Genomic DNA, 17,395 nt, shown 5'->3' with positions numbered 1-17,395 from the left:
TCATTTAGGCTTGAAAAGACCTTTAAGTTCATCGAGTCATTGCAGCTGCAGTATCCTCAGTGCTGCTGTGTCCTCCGGCAGGAGCTTCTCTCATGGCATGCCCCATCCTTGGCAGTGTTCAAGGCCAGGTTGGACACAGGGGCTTGGAGCAAGCTGCTCCAGTGGAAGGGGTCCCTGCCTGTGGCAGGGGTTGGAACTGGAGGAGCTTTGAGGTCTCTCCCAACACAAACCACTGAATCACCCTGAACACTGCCAGGGATGGGGCAGCCACAGCTACCCTGGGCACCCTGTGCCAGCGCCTCAGCACCCTCACAGGGAAGAGCTTCTTCCTTATCTCCAACCTGAACTTCCCCTGTTTCAGTTTGATCCCCTCACCCCATGTCCTACCCCTCCAGTCCCTAATGCAGAGCCCCTCTCCAGCATCCTTGCAGCCCCCTTCAGACACTGGAAGCTGCTCTGAGGTCTCCACGCAGCTTCTCCTCTCCAGGCTGAACAGCCCCGATGTTCTCAGCCTGGCTCCATCCGGGAGCTGCTCCACTCGCTCCAACAGCTCCGTGTCCTTACGTTGCGCTCACAAAACACCACCACGGGCCCGGTTTGTTCGGGGCCGCGCTCCAGCAGCCCCCACACCGCTCCCCCCACCCAGTACAGCGGCCTCGGATCCAACGCACCCCCCCCGGCAAGGCCAGGCCCCGGGAGGCGCTGCCAGGGCCGCGGAGCCCGCCCGGCCCCGGCGGCCTGGGCTCGGCAGCGGCTCAGGGCAACGACCGCGGGTGACCTCCGCCTCAGGGAGCCGAGCAGGGGGCGGAGCCTCGCCCCTTCCGACACCCGCCTCGTCCAATGGCGCGGCCGCGCGGGGCTTTCGAGCTCCAATGGGGCGGGGTTGATCGGGATTTCCCCGCCCACCCTGGGCCATGGCCACGCCCCCCCCCCTCCGGCCCTGCCCGGCGCGCTCTAAAGGCCCCCGCGTGGCTGCCGCGCCCCGTGGTGGGCGTCGCGTGGCGGCTCCTGAGGTAACGGGGCCCGTTCCCGTCCCCGTTCCCGTCCCCGTTCCCGTCCCCGTTCCCGTCCCCGTTCCCGTCCCCGTTCCCGAGGTAACGGGGCCCGTCCCCGTCCCGTCCCCGTCCCGTCCCCGTTCCGTCCCCGTTCTCTTGGCACAGCCGTGACGGGGCTCGTCCCGCCCTGACCGCTGTGAGGAGGCGCTGCGGGGGTCCCCGCCGTGTCCCGGGTGGGAGGCTGTGGGGCCGGTGTGGGTGTTGGGGCCGGGTCGTGCCTGTCTCTGTCAGTGTGAAGGGAACGTTTCTGCGGTGCTGCCTCAGTTTCTCCACGAGGCCCATGCCCTCCCGGGGAGGCCGCTGCCGTTCCTGTCCGTAAAGCAGCATGAAGGGACTTGGTTGTCTGGGGATGCTCTGACACTGCCGGCTCTGAGCTAAGATGAAGCCTTGGGTGCGTGGCTGCTCTGACACTGCCGGCTCTGAGCTAAGATGAAGCCTTGGGTGCGTGGCTGCTGGCAGAAACACGGGTACCGTGTCTCTGAGCACATGCCCCAGTGCTTTCTCACTCTGCGCAAGGGGGTTTCCCACCCGCAGGCAAGCGCAGATGGTGGAGTAAAGCAAAGAGCAGTTTAGGAAACGGGAACTTAAAAAAGCCTCTTGGTGAGTCACGGCGCTGGGGAATTCACCTAAAATCTCCCGGTGTCCTGGGGAAGCAATCAGCACACAGCGTGAAATGAGCTCTGCAGTGGCTGGGGAGCCACACGGGGCTGATGCCTCCACCCCTCGCTGTCACCCCACCTGGTTTTAGGTGACAAAGTGATGCTGTGCAGCATCTGTGTTCAGTGAACGTTCAGCGTTGTGATGGAGTCAAGTGTCTGTCTGCAGTCCTTCACGCAGGGTCTTTGGTCTGGTATCATCCTTATGGAGGTTGGAGCTGCTTTTCTTTGTGCTCTCTTAGCTCCAGCATCAGATCATTTCCCAGCACAGCCGTATGCCAGCCTGTGGTCAGCGCTACTGCCGAGGAGAAAACCTTCAGTGCTTAAGTTTTTAGCGCTGCCCTCTTAAAAACTGGGATTTATCTAAAAGAGGAAGAGGAGGTTGTTCAGCTGCTCTCTCCTCAATAAAATCTGTGAGGGAAACAAGCAAAAAGGCCAAGTTTCGGTTTTGGTGGAAGTGTGGAAAGGCAGCGAGATAACAGCAGCTCCTAAAGCTGATCTGGACGTGTATTTACCAGAAGAAAGAAACTCGGTCATTAACAGGAAGCCAAGTGGGCTGTGCTGGAAAATGTCAACATGACCAATGCACATCTGCAGCAGTCTGAGTCTGAGCTGACCTTCTGGAAGCTCTGTGTGTGCCTTAATAACCTCTGACCACTTATAAAGGAAACTGGCACTCCTGTCCCATTGACTGTCATGGGTTTGCACCTTCGTTCTGTTTTTTTGGTGAAGCTCCAATGAGCTCTTTCACCAACTTCCAGGTCTTCTTGGACACGGCATTCCCTCAAAGCAGAGGATGCTTTGTATTGAAATGGCTTCAGTTGCCATGCAGGGTAATTAAAAGGGAGGTTTCTTTCAGCAGGCTTTTGTTCGGGTGTGTTCTTCGTGTTCCTCACCATCTGTGTGTTAGCTCCTGTGCAAACAGCGTGGGGCAGGATGGGGTCATTCCAGATCCCATTTGTGATCACATTCACCCCAGTGAGCTGTTTTCCAGTGGCATAACTAAGCCTCAGAGAAGGAAGGGGCTGGTGGCAGTGCTTAGCAGAGCCACTCAGAGCATTTATATTGGCAAATACTTGTTTCTAACCCAAATCTGTTATACAGAGTGCATGGCTGCCTTGGCATTCCAGTGGCCTGCGTTCACAAGGCACCTTGCGCAACCAGGAAGCCTTTCAGCTTTGTTTTGCAGTGTGAATGGAGCTGGGTGCTCCAGAAGTTCTGCTGCTGTTTGCGCAGGGCGAATGCTGCTGCTCTCCAGGTGCTGGGGACCATGGGGCTTTAACGTCTAGGTTCTCCCTGAAGATCCCATCCCACCGGATGTGATAAGACAGCGATGTCCTGCTGTATCTCCCCAGACTTTCAAGTTGTGCTGTACCTCGTGAGCCCCCATCAGAATAAGACCCTCCTGTGAGGGCTATGCCCTGTATAGGGTGTCTCAGTGAAGGGCACATGTGCAGCAAGGGCAGAGCACAGCAGCAGTCTCCACTGTGGAGCACTTTTCCCTCTCAAGTGACTGTGGGTGATGCAGAAACACCTCTGTGGGAGGAGAGGCTTCTCCCTTTCTTTGCCCAACAGGTTTCTAACCAACCTCCACCGGGCTGTGCTGCAACGTTGCTGGTGTGAGGACACAGCCACGCTTTCCCTGCAGACTTTCTTGCTGTACTGAAGAGCAGATGGCAAGAGAGATGCTGCAATTAGCGGAGGGAGAAAATCTTCCTGCAGGGATGCAGGGGAGCTTAAACCCCTTGCTGTGGGGTGCTGGGAAGGAATGTGGGTGCAGCGCTGGGAAAGAGGCTGATGCCAGCTTCTGCAGTATGTTCCTCCTCGCCTTGTGCCTTGGGCTCTCTTTGAGCAAGAGAGGTGATGGTGACACCTCCAGCAGGCCCAGAGCTGGCTGGTAACCAGGATGCTCCTGTTGATGTGGGAGTGAGCTCTTCCAGGGTGGGGAGGGGGCTAAACCTGGGTCTCAGGGTTTCCTCTGTAGAGACAGAGCCCCTTTTCTCATAGCTGTCTTACTACATGAAACCCCAAGAGAATAAACTGCTGTGGTGTTCCAGCCTGGAATGGGTGCTGGGTGATGTCTGCCCTTTATCAGAGCTTCAGAGATGGGAGGTTTGGAGACATCTCTTTCTCAGCTGCTGCTGAATGAAACTACTTTTTGTGTTGTCAGTTGCAGCCCATGACAGAATGTGGTGTGAGCAGCAACGTGTCCTTGTGTAGATGAGCAAGGGGAAGGGGTGGGATCCGCTTTCCAGGGGGGAAGGCAGTTCTGCCTGCTGGGAATTGTGCCTGCCCATGGGGATGGCTTTCCTCACCCACCAGGGGCTGAAGGCTGCAGCCTGGCTGTGCCAGATACAGAAGATAAAATAGCTTTCTCGTTTTGCTCCTGCCTCTTATTCTCGAGACAAAGATGCTCTTCACATTGCCCGCTTGAAACTGCGTCTGCTGCAAGTACAAAATAGCCCGCTAACATCCACTTTGTGCAAAGATCAAGGATAACAAGATTCCTCTCCAGTCAATTAGAAATCCCTTGAAACAATTAAAGCTCAGCCTGTCAAGCGCAAGCTTCAGAAGCTTGTGATGAATGTAAACCTGAAGTAAAACCAACGTCCTAAACCCCGTTGTTTGGGTGACTAAAACCCCTCATGACAAAGTACTGAAGGCACAGGCTGCAAAGAGGAGGATTGGTATGAGAACAGGTTCAATCTCTGCGCTGTTCTGGGGCTGTGCCCCCTCCCAGAGCCCCCCTGTGCAGCGGCTGGCAGGCAGGCACGGAGCCAGAGCTTCCTTAAGAGGCAGCGGTGTGGGGTGAGGAGCCGCCTCCAATTGCGAGGCAGGCAGCACATGACATAAGATGCTCCAGACCTGCCTCCTGGGCGCTAGTTTAAAACTCAAGGCTATTGCACATCCTGCTCCTCAGCGCTGGGCTGGAGCTCGAGGGAGGAAGAGGCTGAGGCTGCACAAAGACCATGCGTTGTGAGGCTGGAGCCGGTGCCCTGGGAGGTGGGTTTGGGGGGGCTCTGAGAGCCGGGTGGGAATGGTTGGGGGCAAGGGGGTGTAAAACTTGAGCTGTCAGGCTCGTGGTGCTCTTATGGTCAAAGGTGTGGTTGTCACACTCGTGTTGGGATGTGGGGCGGGTGTATCCCCTACCACTGATGGGGTTTTGAATGCGCTGGGTGCGGAGTGTGCTGCGTCTGCTGTTAGAACCCACTGTATTCCATGCCAATCCAGCCCTGGAGTCACGCCTGCGCTGGGATCGCCCTGCTCACACAGCTCCATCCATGGCAGCTGATTTTACTGCCGCCTTTGATTGTATTTTAATCTTCAAACCTGTTTTTGCAGGGACGATGCTGTGTGAGGCAAATGCGCCCGTGGCAGTTGCAGAACCAGTCCCTGTGGCTTGCTCTCATTCGGATCCTCAAGGGAGCGCTGAGGTGTCACTGGATGATGTACTGCTCAACTCATCAGCTAGGTTTGTCTTAGCTCAGGTTTTCTCTGTGGTGACCTGTATGCGTAAGAAACAGTTTGTATTTGATCACGTTTGCATCCATTTAATTCCCATTAGATTTTGGAAGGTGTTTCAAACGTTTCTTCCCAATTCCAAAAGCTGAATCTACAGCATCACCCTCTCAAAAGAAGAGGAACAGAATCAAGTTTGCTGTACACAGCTACCATACAGAGCCTGGAGCTTAGAGCAGCATGCATTCAGTATCAGCTTAAAGCACAGCAATGGTAGAATATCCTGCACGGTCAGAAAGACCACGTCTTCTAAAGGAACCTTGTGGAAGTTTTAGTTCTATGTAGTTGGGAGGGCACTGATCAAATCAAATACCCAGTGAGTACGTTGTGAAGTGTTGCTGTCTCAGTGGTAGGGGATAGCCCGTGTTCAGTACCTGAGCTGATTTTCATCAGACTCCTATTAGTCTCTCTATAAATCTAAGCAGCCTCTTACTAAAGAGCAGGTCAGTGTGTAAGGGTCTGTATCTCAACACAGGGTAATGGGAAGTAGCTCACAAAAAACCTCTTTACCTATTTATTTTCAGGCTGCATTTGCATTACATGTTAAGGGGGAGAAAAAGGTGACTTGAGTCACTGTAAGGGAAATAATTGAGGGGGGTTTCTTGCCCTGTATTACTGGGTCATTTGCATGTTTTGATCATAAAAGCTGATGGAGAAATGGTGCAGAACTATTGCAGCTGAGGGTCGATGTGCACTGAAAAACATTCTCTGTGTCAAGGAGGAAATGTGTGGTAGGGAACATCTCATCATCCCTTTGGGGAAATCAAGACAAAAACATTTACTTCCCTTGGGTTTCTGGCTTGCAGATCCATTAGGAGAAGGAATTCCACTTTGGACACTGCACGGAAGTAGCTTCGTCAAACCCTCTCATAAGGTGCAAAGCAATAATGGTTGATTATCCCCTAGACATTCAGAGCAAACTTTAACCAAAGGGAAGGGATTTACACTAAAATTCACACAGAGCCTTGTGCTGACTTGTCCTCTCTTTGGCCTAGCAGAAAGGGAAGATGTGGGGCTCAGTGGGGACCCTGACTGGGGTAGGCTGAGGAGTGTGCATGGGACTGAGGAGCATGACAGGCAGAGACGTCAGGGCTTCTCCTGCCCCAAAGCTGCCCCTGCAAAGGGCTGGCACTGTTGTGATCTCAGGAGCCTTTCTAGAACACCGGGGTGCTAGAGAGCAGCCTTGCACCAAACGTTGCCATGGGGCACAGTGAACACCTAGCACTGGCGTGAAGAAAGAAAGACCTTTGTGATTGCCAGGAGCAAAGGGCCCCAGGAGGGCTGTTTGGGAAGGCAAGATGGAACCTTTGGTTCTCTGGAATATCTAAAGCTTGGATGTTACTGCAGTGCCGTGGTCCTTGAGGGGTATTGGCCAGGGTAGTGGAACGTCTGCCTATAAGTTGGAGGGTGGGATGCCCTTCTAGGGCCTCGAACACCAAATCCCACAGGGTCTGGCTTTCAGTGTGTGGTCTGAAGTGGGACGTGGGCTTGATTATTCTTTACCCTCATCATTCACAGCTGTGAGAGTCTGTCTTGGAAGGGGACAAACACAGTTCTACAGCCGCAGGCGGGGGGCACTTCACCAGATCTTGCAAGGTTGAAAGTAAAAGGGGCAGCTTCCAGCTGGCACCTGAGGACAAGCTCCTGGGGAGGAGCGTGACTGGGGTAGGAACAGGCACATCTGGCAGGAGCCTGATGCCCCGGGTTCGTTAGGAATACGTAAGGCCGAGCTTTCCTGTGAGATCAGTTTCCTGCTCCTCAGCTGGCCTGGCTTCTGCAGGAAATCCCTGTGGGTTTCCCTGCAGGCTGGAGGCTCGTGCAGGGCTCGGGAGAGAGGCTGCTGGGGCCTCCCCTTCGTGTGCTGCATGTGTTGCAGACAGGAGATCGTGGCCCCTTCCTGCCCCCTGCTTCCTCACTGCTGCAGCCTCTCAGTTTCAGGCACCCAGAGCAGAGCCCTGGTATGAAATGAGCGCTGGTTTCTGGCTCATGTGTTTATGGGTTCCTCTGCAGCTTATCTGGAACGACAGCCGGGGTTCAGATAACATACACGTGTTTAAAAGCAGTGCAGGCAGAGCATGCGTGCCCTCCGAGAGGGAACTGGGGTGTTGCCAGAGCCATGCAGGCTAGTAAAATCAGTAAAGTCCCCTGCAGAACATCAGGAGCCACTCTGACACATACCCAAGGACTAATACAGTGCTGTGATGGAGCGAGCCTTCTTCAGCCAGGGTGCTAAAGCCTCTCCAGGGCTCATTGCTTTTGCCTTGCAGAGCTGTTGAGGTCCAAAGCAGCAAGACAGTTGAAGATCCTAAGATGGAGAGATCTCAGGTTAGTTACAAAGGTAAGTGGAAAGAGTTTTCAGTTACTGTGATGTCCATAAACTTATTACTGAAATGGGAAGAGGAATTTGTCTGCAATGGAAGAAGAAACTGAAATTGCCAGATGCTCTGTCCAGAAGCGTCTTGAACTTGGACTTCAAGGAGTAAAAGAGGTAGTGTCAATGCCTAATGCTCATCTGCCACGTAGTAATGTGCTGCTTCCAGTCCTCCTTAAAAGGAAAGCAAAAGTAGAGTGTATATGACTGTTGTGGGAAGCTGCCACTTTACTGGTGCAAGAGCTTTAGGGCAGCAAGGCAGCTCAGAGGGGGATGTAAATGGGAACTGTTTAAGGCAGGTTCCAAAGTGCTTTAGAGGCTTCCTCTGTTAGTCCTGATCTAAAGTACTGGGAGTTTTATGGCAAACGTGCCAAGGATAAGAAGTCCAAGGGGTGTGGGAGGGGGTATAACAGCATTTCCTTTCTTATGTTTGATACTTGTATTTCTCTTATGGCAGCAAGCAATTGCTAAATATAAGATGCTGACCACTTCTCTTTCAAACCAGCCTCTTCACCTACCTCTGGTTTGTGGACAACACAGCGAGATGGAGAAGTCAAGCTGAGGATAACTGAGAAGGGCCTAGGCAGCAAGGCACCAGAGACTGTGCACGAGCTATTCCAGGAAACAGTGAAGAAATACTCCAATTACTATGCCCTTGCATCCAAAAAGAATGGCAAATGGGTAAAACTAACGTATCAGATGTACTATAATGAGTGCTGGAAAGCAGCAAAAAGCTTCCTGAAGGTAAGCTTGTGTTGAATTCTCCTGCTTAATGGTCAGTTGGTTTAACTGCTGAAATGGCTGTAGTCAGCTTATTGATTCTGGAGTGTAGGAGAGCCTTAAAGTGTCAGGGAAAGACCTGAACATGCCAGGAACAGCTTGGGAATTACCACAGTGGTTTTGCTTGGATTTCTTGCAGGTTGCTTCCACATCCAACTTACAAATGTAGGTAAGGAAGCATTGCAAGTGAAGTGTTTGAGGTGCATGGCAAACCTGGCCATTGCCCCTCACGAGATGCGTACATTTTAATCTTCCACAGAAGAAAACTTGAAGGGGTAATTATGAATCAGACTTAAATGTCCAAACTGGCTGAGCCTTTTGCCTGTACTGTTGGGAGTTAAGACACTTGGAGAGAGAAACAACATTACATCTACTAACTGCTATCATTATGAGGTCTTATTACTTGAAGTTAAGGCCACTCTGTTCTCACTCCTGTGGTTGGATCGTTGGGTATAAAACCAGAGAAGGGCTGAAGGAGCTTTAAAAGGACTTCAACAGCTGGGATTTCATAGCGAAGCATCTGCGACTGTCACTGGAGCTTGTTGCTCTTGTCATTGTTGACCTCTGGCATAGCTAACCTTACTAAAGGACTGAATGTCTCAAAAGATGTTGTCTAACTTCACCTCTTACCTTCTTCCCAGCCCAAAGGGCTGATTAACTGCCTGCTTTGCAGCTGTTACAACACCATTAGCATCAGTGAGCTCCTCACACCGAGTGCACCCTAAGGATAATCCTTTTGTTTTCTCCTGCCTACTGATAAAGTTGGGACAGTGTCTGATGTGAAACATAACTGGTGCCACACTAGGTCTTGGGTAGTTCTTCTGTGTGAATCACTGACCTTTTCCCTGGGTGTGCTCGCAGCAGAGATCCATGAATTAACTCCTAGCACTCTTAGAAGGAAAACCAGGATTGCTGTAATCTCCTCTCTTGTTTGCAGCTGGGACTAGAGCGTTTCCATGGAGTGTGCATCTTGGGATTTAATGCTGCTGAGTGGATTATTGCTGACATTGCAGCTATCCTTGCCGGGTAAGAGTGAGCGTTCTCTTGACGTGCATCTTCCCTTTAGCATTCAGCTAGGAACCTCGGTATTCCTGTGAGGATACTGAGCAGTGAATAGTCCCACAACAAACCCAACTGCTTCTATTTGAACGTCCTGAAGATAGCTTAGAACCTGACTCTCTCTTTGCTTCATTATGAGTTAATGAGACAAAAATTAATGATGTTTTTTAGCCAGGTACTTCTCTCAAAAGAAGACCTGAACAAAAGGTTAATCCAGAAGCAGGCTTATTTGCACTGTGATTAAAAATATGATGGGAAATGCCAGAGAATCACAGCACTGGACTTTGGTAGCTGCCTTCCACCTGGGACACTTTGGTCCCTTATACCACTCTGACATGCCCCATACCCCAGAACAGAGCCTTTGCTCTTGGAGTTAAGCCCTCTGCTTTTTATTGTTGTTTTATGGGATATTCTTCCTAAGGTTTTTCCTCTCTTCAAAGTTGGAAATGATGTGAAGTTTGCCATCAACTCTGGTAATCCTCTAATCACGTTCTGCTTTCCTGTTTCCTGTTCTTTCCTTTTCTTTTCTAGTGGATTTGCTGTTGGTATCTACGCTACAAACTCTCCTGAGGCCTGTTGTTATGTAGCAGAGAACTGTAATGCTAACGTGGTGGTTGTGGAAAACCATAAACAGCTGCAGAAGATCTTAGAAGTAAATATACTTCCTAAATGGCTGGGGGCTCCAGCTGCCTATTGACAGACATGGGAGGAGAGTGGTACCCAAGGGAAATGCTGGGTCTGAAAGCAGAGGTGGACTGATGGAGCCTGCTTGCTGTGCTCCCTGTTCAAGCCACGTGAATAGTCACTCTTAGGAGAGCTTAAATGGTGGTTTCACAACGAAGCCTTGAGCTTAAAATATGAGAAGCCTGAAAGAACAATTGAGCATCCCCTGGTTGTCTGGCAACATCCCAGTCAAAATGGCTGTCTTTAGTGAGGCTTGCCCATTCTCTTTCTGTAAAGCAGATGAGGTTCTCTTAGCTTAATGTAAAATAGCAAGTAGCAGTAGTGTGTTAAGTGAAGGGTTACTCAGGCTTGAAATGGACAAACAGGATTTCCTCCTCATGAATCTCACTTCTTAACACAGATTCAGCATAAACTGCCTGATCTGAAAGCTATTGTCCAGTATGGGGAAGCACTAAAAGAGAAGAGACCGAATCTGTACTTTGTAAGTACTGGTCATTTTGGTGGCTTGCAAACACTGGCTCTTGAGCTGATGGCTTGTGATGAGTAGCCATTGCCTTCCATAGGACTGGCATCAGATGAGCTTGTGCTGGCTCTAGTGGGCGATGGCTTGCCTCGCTGGAGCAGTGGGTGTCTGCTGTAGTTCAAACCTCCATAATCCACCTTATGTGGGAGGTTGTCAGTGTGCAAGGCAGCCTCAGGGCCCTCGGTGGCACTTGGCACTCCCAGTTAATACCAGGGTTGCTACAGCACTAGCGGTGGGTGCAGCAGTTTCCCCTCTCTGCTTCTTGCTGTGGCAGCCAGAAAACACTGTGGGCCTGACAGTGCCTATTTACAACCTCTTCCAGTTTGTGCCAGAGGTTTGGACTTAGAAAATAGTGTCCTTCTCTTCATGTGTAGCAAGGGGTTTCATTTTGCATGTGAACGATAGCCTGCAAAGTGATGGAGCTCTGCTCTTCTGCATGCAGTGGAGTGAGTTCATGGAGCTTGGCAGAGATGTTCCAGACACTCAGCTCCATGAAATCATCAAGTCCCAGAAGCCAAACCAGTGCTGTACACTGATCTACACCTCGGGGACCACCGGACAGCCAAAGGGGGTGATGCTCAGCCATGACAACGTAAGTCTCTGTGTATCTGCCCACTTGAAGAGCTGTGACCTCGGGTGTGTGCTGAGGGAGGGTAGAGATGGGCTGAAAACCAGCCCTGCTGTTAGAACTGGGGGACGTTGTAGACTTGTTCTGGGAGCTGAGCCTGCTTTTAAGAGCTGCCGCTCCTCACTCATATGGCTTCTTGTTGCAGCTGACCTGGACAGCAAGGGCAGCGGGATGCAGCCTGCTGCTGACAGATGCTGACACAAAGCAGGAGCTGCTGGTCAGCTACCTGCCCCTCAGTCACATTGCTGCGCAGATGACAGATATTTGGTTGCCAATGAGACACGGAGCACAGATCTTCTTTGCTCAACCAGATGCATTAAAGGTAAAAACCATAGTTAAAAGCCTATCTCCATCCACCTGCTTGTAGCTGGGGGGGTGGGTGTGCTTTAACACCAACATAGCTTGACTTAAAACCAACATAGCTTGACTTATCTCATGATTCTGGATGCTGTGCTAACTCTATTTGTTTGCATAGTGACCAAGTGCTCCTCTTTAAGGGTCTGTTGTGTTGACACATGCAGCCACTGACCTTTGCCTTTTGACTCTTCCAAACTGGGATAAGCTGAGCCAGCTCTTCACAACTGGGAGCTTCTTGGCGTCTCACCTGACTGCACTTCTTTGGTTGAGCAATGGCTTTGTATTTGCTGTGTCCACATTGCAAAATGCCCCCCGAGTTAAATCTGTCCTGAGAAGAGAATGAGTCTTGGGGCTGTGTCAGCGCTGGCACCTGAAAGCATTGACCCTTGCTGTCTTCTCAAGGCCACTGTGGCATCTGAATGGTGCTGGGGCTCCTTTTCCATGGTGGCACTGCAGTTGAAAAGGAGAAATCCCTCAATACTGAGGGTAGAGTCGGGAGCTTTGTGAAGAGCTGCCCGGCTCCCTGTGCTGAAGCACTTCTGAAAGCTGCTTTGGATTCTGCTTTGCCCAGGGCACTTTGGTGGAGACGCTGCGGGAAGTGAGGCCAACGTCTTTCCTGGGAGTTCCTCGTGTCTGGGAAAAAATGGAGGAAAGAATGAAATCCATCGGGGCAAAATCCTCAGCATTCCAAAGAAAAGTGGCCGCGTGGGCCAAGGAAATCGGGCTGCAGACAAACCTGGACCGGATGAATGGGTAATGCTGAGCTACAGGAAGGGGTGTCGGGGACACTGGGAAAGCGTCACCATCAGGTCAGGGATTCTGTGCCATGGAACAGGCCAGACTAACTCCATTTGGCTTCTACTGGTTGTGCTTGGAGCAGAGGGTGAGCAGGAAGGGTTGGAGGGGGGGGAAGCAACTTTTCTACTGAGTAAACTAAAATAGGATGAAGATGAAAGGAGGATGAGGTGTCCCTGCCTGTGGCAGAGGGGTTGGAACGGGATCATCTTAAGGTCCCTTCCAACCCTAACTGTTGTGTGATTCTAAGTTCTACTTGTGACTGAGATCTTGTAACCATTCTTTTCCTGCAGGTATTACAATATCCCAATGAACTTCCACATAGCCAAGCACTTGGTGTACAAGAAAGTGCAGAAGGCCATCGGGCTGGACCGGTGCACAAAGTGCTTCACAGGGGCTGCTCCCATCTCCAGAGAGACACTGGAATTCTTCTTAAGCCTGGACATCCCTGTGCTTGAGCTGTATGGCATGAGTGAGAGCACTGGGCCTCACACAGTCTCTGCACCTCACATGTTCAGGCTTTCCAGGTAAAGACCTTTCTGTGGGCAGAGCACTGCTGCCTGTGAGGAGGAGCTGCTTTAAGGTTTCTCCTGCATCTTGCCGTGTGCATCTCGCCTGATGCAGCTCATCCCCAGAGACTTGCTGCTGGGAAAAAGTCACCAGGGAGCCGGTTCCTTTGGCTGCATCTTGCAGATGAGGGGATCTGCCGAGGGCAGCAGTGGTGTTACTTGAGTTTAACTTGGCCTGCACCCTCTAGGAAGCAAGGGATTGATGGGGAGAAGGAATTAGGAACTCGAGCCCACAGTGTCCAATGCATAAAGGCAGTGGGACTGTGCTGCTGCTCTGAATGGCTCCTCCCCACGTTGCCAAGTGAACACCACCTTGGTATAACTTTGCTGCCAAGGCCACGGACCTTCTAGCTCAAAGCAATGAGTGGAAGCCACCAGGTGTGTGAGCACCCATCTCTGCAATAGCAGCTTTCTCTGCAGTTCCCCTTACACAAGCAGATGCCTTTTAAGTTCAATGCCTCTTGCTGAAGAATGCCTGGCTTTGTTCAAACCCTTCAGCTTGAGAGGGGCCTGCTCTGATCTCCCCCTGCTGCTCAGCTACTGGGCTAAACCCAAGCCAAGCCCTGGGTCTGTGTTTGTGTTCTCTTTTAGCTGTGGAAAGAGCATCTTGGGCTGCGAGACACGGATCCATAACGCAGATCAACACGGCGTCGGGGAGGTGTGCTTCTCAGGCAGACACGTCTTCATGGGCTACCTGAACATGGAGGACAAAACCAAAGAGGCAATTGATGAAGAAGGCTGGCTGCATTCAGGCGACCTTGGCAAGCTGGATGCACATGGCTTCCTCTACATCACTGGTAGAATTAAAGGTGACGTCCCCTGGTGTGGCCGTCTCGAGGTTACGCAGTACCATGATAAGCTGTGCTCAGCCCCTGCTAGTGGTGTGGCGTGGGCAGAAGGTGGCTGCATGGAGACCTCAGAGCAGCTTCCAGTGTCTGAAGGGGGCTACAAGGATGCTGGAGAGGGGCTCTGCATCAGGGACTGGAGTGACAGGACAAGGGGTGATGGGTTCAGACTGGAACAGGGGAAGTTCAGCTTGGAGATAAGGAAGGAGTTCTGCCCTGTGAGGGTGCTGAGGCGCTGATTTCAGATCAGAAGCAGCAGTTAATGCTTGTTGTCTTGTTTCATGGTGCTGGACCTGCCTGGACCTCACTGTGCCATCAGCTCCCTCCTGTTCCAGCTGGTTTTGCTGGTTAACTCCAAGAGAAAACAAGAGCTTAGTGGGGTTGTGAAAGTGGTGAGCAGCAGCGTGGCTCTTGGGCCACCACTTTGACCCGCACCCAGCATGAAATTCAATTTCATGCAAGACTTCAGTCGGCAGAAAGAGATAATGGTTGTGCAAAGGGGTGCTTTAGGCAATAAAGGCAGCTGAGAAGGGCAGGCTCTGCCCTCCCTCCCCCTGCATTGCCTCAGTGAATGTTTCACTTCAGTTTCTGAACAGCTTTGGTACCAACATCCACGCCTCAGGGTTTAAGGTGATGTTGGCAGGGTGCTGAGGTGCTCTTACACTGCACCACTATGCCCAAACCACAACCATCTCTGCAGCATTAAAGCAGCTCTTGCAATGCTATGTGCACACCCCGGCCTCAGCCCTCGGCCTGACTGGAGCGCTCCTGGCTTGCTCCCTTCTCCAGATGGTGGGACACGGGCTCACTCTTTGGTCTGAGAGGCACAAAGGAGCAATGAAATCACTTCAGGTTGTGGAGGAAGGGGGAAAAGCTCTGAGCACTGATGAAGATTTGCCTCTTTTCCAGAGCTCATCATCACTGCAGGAGGTGAGAACATCCCTCCCGTTCCAATCGAGGATGCTGTGAAAGCGGCCGTGCCCATCATCAGCAATGCAATGTTGGTTGGAGACAAAGCCAAGTTCGTCGCTATGCTTCTGACACTAAAGGTAATGGGAATCCACCTGTGTCGCTGAATGGGTTTCGTTCCAGTGAGGAAGAGAATTGTGCCACGTTTTACAGCCTCCTGTAGCGACGGGAGGCCTTGTGGGGGATGACTTGTTACAGCCGAGCTGCAGACAGGCGCCTGGTCCTGTCTGGGATCGGTGCTTCTGTAACAGAAGTAAAAGACCTAAAAGTGAGGCTGAGAAACCAAACCCTGCTGCTTTCCTTACCCCTCTGCCCCACCTCCTGGGCCTGCAGCAGCGGTCACGTTACCTGTGTGTTGTCCTGCAGTGCAATGTAAACGCAGACACCGGTGAGCCAAGAGATGATCTCACTCCAGAAGCCCTTGAATACTGTCAGAGGCTGGGCAGCAAGGCCACCAAGGCCTCCGAGATCATCCGCAGCAAGGACAAGGACGTCTACGCTGCCATCCAGAAGGGGATTGCAGCAGTCAACGAGAACGCAATCTCCAACGCCCAGAGGATCCAGAAATGGACCCTGCTGGAGAAGGACTTCTCTGTCTTCAGTGGAGAGCTTGGTGCGTGGTGGGTGGGCACTGGGGTCACCGCATCACCCCTTCTTGGGTCCTGAAACCCCTTCTGGGTCCATGGAGTTGCCCGTGGCGTGGTTTGGGGAGGGTGGGATGAATCCCTGCTTCCACCAGCAGGAGGAAGCACGGCAGCATTTAACCGGGGTTCTGGGCTGCCCCTTGAGGCTGGTTCTGCTGCTCCTGTTCCCTGGGGACGGGAGAGAGATTGCATTAAGCACAGAGGCAGTTGAAGTCAGTGTCTGCACACGTGTTTCGAGTGTTCCTTTGTTGGAGCAAGTCCAGAGGGGGCCACGAGGATGCTCAGGGGCTGGAGCAGCTCCCCTATGGAGCCAGGCTGAGAACATTGGGGCTCTTCAGCCTGGAGAAGAGAAGCTGGATGGAGACCTCAGAGCAGCTTCCAGTGTCTGAAGGGGGCTACAAGGATGCTGGGGAGGGGGCTCTGCATCAGGGACTGCAGCGATAGGACACGGGGTGATGGGTTCAGACTGCAACAGGGGAAGTTCAGGTTGGAGATAAGGCAGAAGCTCTTCCCTGTGAGGGTGCTGAGACGCTGGCACAGGGTGCCCAGAGAAGCTGTGGCTGCCCCATCCCTGGCAGTGTTCAAGGCCAGGTTGGACACAGGGGCTTGGAGCAAGCTGCTCTATGGAAGGGGTCCCTGCGGGTGGCAGGGGTTGGAGCTGGAGGGGGTTTAAGGTCCTTTCCAACCCAACCCAGGCTGGGGTTCCTCAAGGTCTGTGTCTCCCTCACCCCGTGCTGTTTCCCCCAGGCCCAACGATGAAGCTGAAGCGAGCGGTGGTGCTGGAGAAGTACAAGGACCAAATCGCTCAGTTCTATGCGGACTTGGACGGGCCGGGCCCGGTGCGGAGCAGCCTCCGGCAGTAGGGGAACGGCTGCGGCTGTGGACTGGAAGGGGCTGGGAAGGATTCCCTGGGGTCCCCTGATATAAAGGAGGCTCAGGCACACGCAGCCCCTTCCCATTCACATCCCTCTACAGGTCCTGCCCCTGCAGCACAGCGCGGTGAGCGCGTTCATGCCCTGTGCTTCCCTGTGGCTGGCGTCGTGCTCAGACATCCCTGACTCTCTTCCCCAGTCCTTGCCCTTCCATTTTTACAAGGGCAGATCCAACCTTTACCTTCCACCCATGTTGTGTTTTAACCAAAGTTTTCTCTTCCTGAGCCGAATGTAAACCAATCGGGAGCCGCCGTTTTCCTTCCTATTTCCTTGTCCCCCCTCCCTCCCTGTGCATGCTGGTGGCACCCGAGTTGTTCCCAATCCCTTTACCCATAGCACATCCTCCAGCACAGAGGATGGATGCTGGGTGGCTGCTGGTGAAGGACCACGTGGAACCTCGTGCTTCCTGGCTTTGTCTGTGCAATACTTTTATCTTCCCGAGTTACCCTGAAGCTGTAAGTTGTGGTGTTAAATGAGCAGCCTGGGGAGTGCTTTACACCAGGGACTGCTCATAAGGCTGGGGACTACTACGTGTGAAGGCTGTGGTCTTACAGTTGTAGAAATGGTGCCTGGAGTGGGCACAGCTCCAGAGGTTTTGCTCTTCCCAAGGTCCTGGCAGAGGCATTTGCACTGAATCCAGAGGTTAGGACACATGAGAGCAGCTTCAGAGCTGGGGGAAGCACCCAGGACCAGGAGCTCTCTTCTAACTGGTTCTACAAGGCTGACTGGAGCCTGCCCAGCGCCTGGCAGGACTGCTGCTCCCACCAGGAATGAAGGATCCCTTGGAAAACGCCTTACTTCAGATTAGAAACCATTCCTGAACACAAACACCGATTCCAAGTTGTGTTTCCTGTTGGCAAAGGAGGAGCAGCAGGAGCAGGCGGAGGAGCACCGGGAACAGCTCTGGAGCTGCAGCACTGCTGCTACCCCAGAGATGCTGTGGGGCAGTGCCTGGAACCGTGTGTGGTCTGGGCTCTGCGACAGGCAGGTGCCATGACTGTAACTGGGT

The 17,395-nt window shown here is 52.6% G+C and overlaps 2 protein-coding genes across 4 annotated transcripts in view; both read left to right on the top strand.

Annotated features, from left to right (window-relative positions):
• The window catches only part of LOC133276202 (acidic leucine-rich nuclear phosphoprotein 32 family member B), a 101,684-nt gene that overhangs the window by 7,462 nt on the left and 76,827 nt on the right, over positions 1–17,395 (top strand). The window lies entirely within an intron of this gene.
• Positions 960–16,624, top strand: ACSBG2 (acyl-CoA synthetase bubblegum family member 2). 3 transcript variants are annotated; one of them, XM_061466800.1, is made up of 15 exons: positions 960–1,013; positions 5,054–5,183; positions 7,498–7,568; positions 8,107–8,345; positions 9,319–9,407; positions 9,972–10,092; positions 10,525–10,605; positions 11,090–11,239; positions 11,421–11,597; positions 12,204–12,385; positions 12,721–12,954; positions 13,588–13,805; positions 14,751–14,890; positions 15,177–15,423; positions 16,202–16,624. In XM_061466800.1, exons 2-15 carry the CDS (start codon positions 5,059–5,061, stop codon positions 16,315–16,317), a joined length of 2,190 nt encoding a protein of 729 aa, XP_061322784.1. In that variant the 5' UTR covers positions 960–1,013; positions 5,054–5,058; the 3' UTR covers positions 16,318–16,624. The 3 variants fall into 3 exon arrangements, with proteins under 3 accessions (XP_061322784.1, XP_061322783.1, XP_061322785.1); XM_061466799.1 differs by lacking the exon at positions 960–1,013 and adding an exon at positions 4,566–4,714; XM_061466801.1 differs by lacking the exons at positions 960–1,013; positions 11,421–11,597 and adding an exon at positions 4,566–4,714.

Source organism: Pezoporus flaviventris, unplaced genomic scaffold (genome assembly GCF_033815535.1).
Source record: "Pezoporus flaviventris isolate CSIRO_AGI_PZ_B2104156 unplaced genomic scaffold, CSIRO_AGI_Pfla_v1 ptg000043l, whole genome shotgun sequence".
In the NCBI taxonomy this organism is placed as follows: domain Eukaryota; kingdom Metazoa; phylum Chordata; class Aves; order Psittaciformes; family Psittacidae; genus Pezoporus; species Pezoporus flaviventris.
This window is presented reverse-complemented; position numbering and strand designations above follow the sequence as displayed.

Excerpts from the sequence above, each read along its gene's own strand:
- ACSBG2 (XM_061466799.1), top strand. The coding sequence starts at position 4,681 with ATGCGTTGTGAGGCTGGAGCCGGTGCCCTGGGAG. Across the intron at positions 10,093-10,524 it reads AGCTGCAGAAGATCTTAGAA|ATTCAGCATAAACTGCCTGA; the intron begins GTAAATATACTT and ends TTCTTAACACAG. Across the intron at positions 13,806-14,750 it reads CATCACTGGTAGAATTAAAG|AGCTCATCATCACTGCAGGA; the intron begins GTGACGTCCCCT and ends CCTCTTTTCCAG.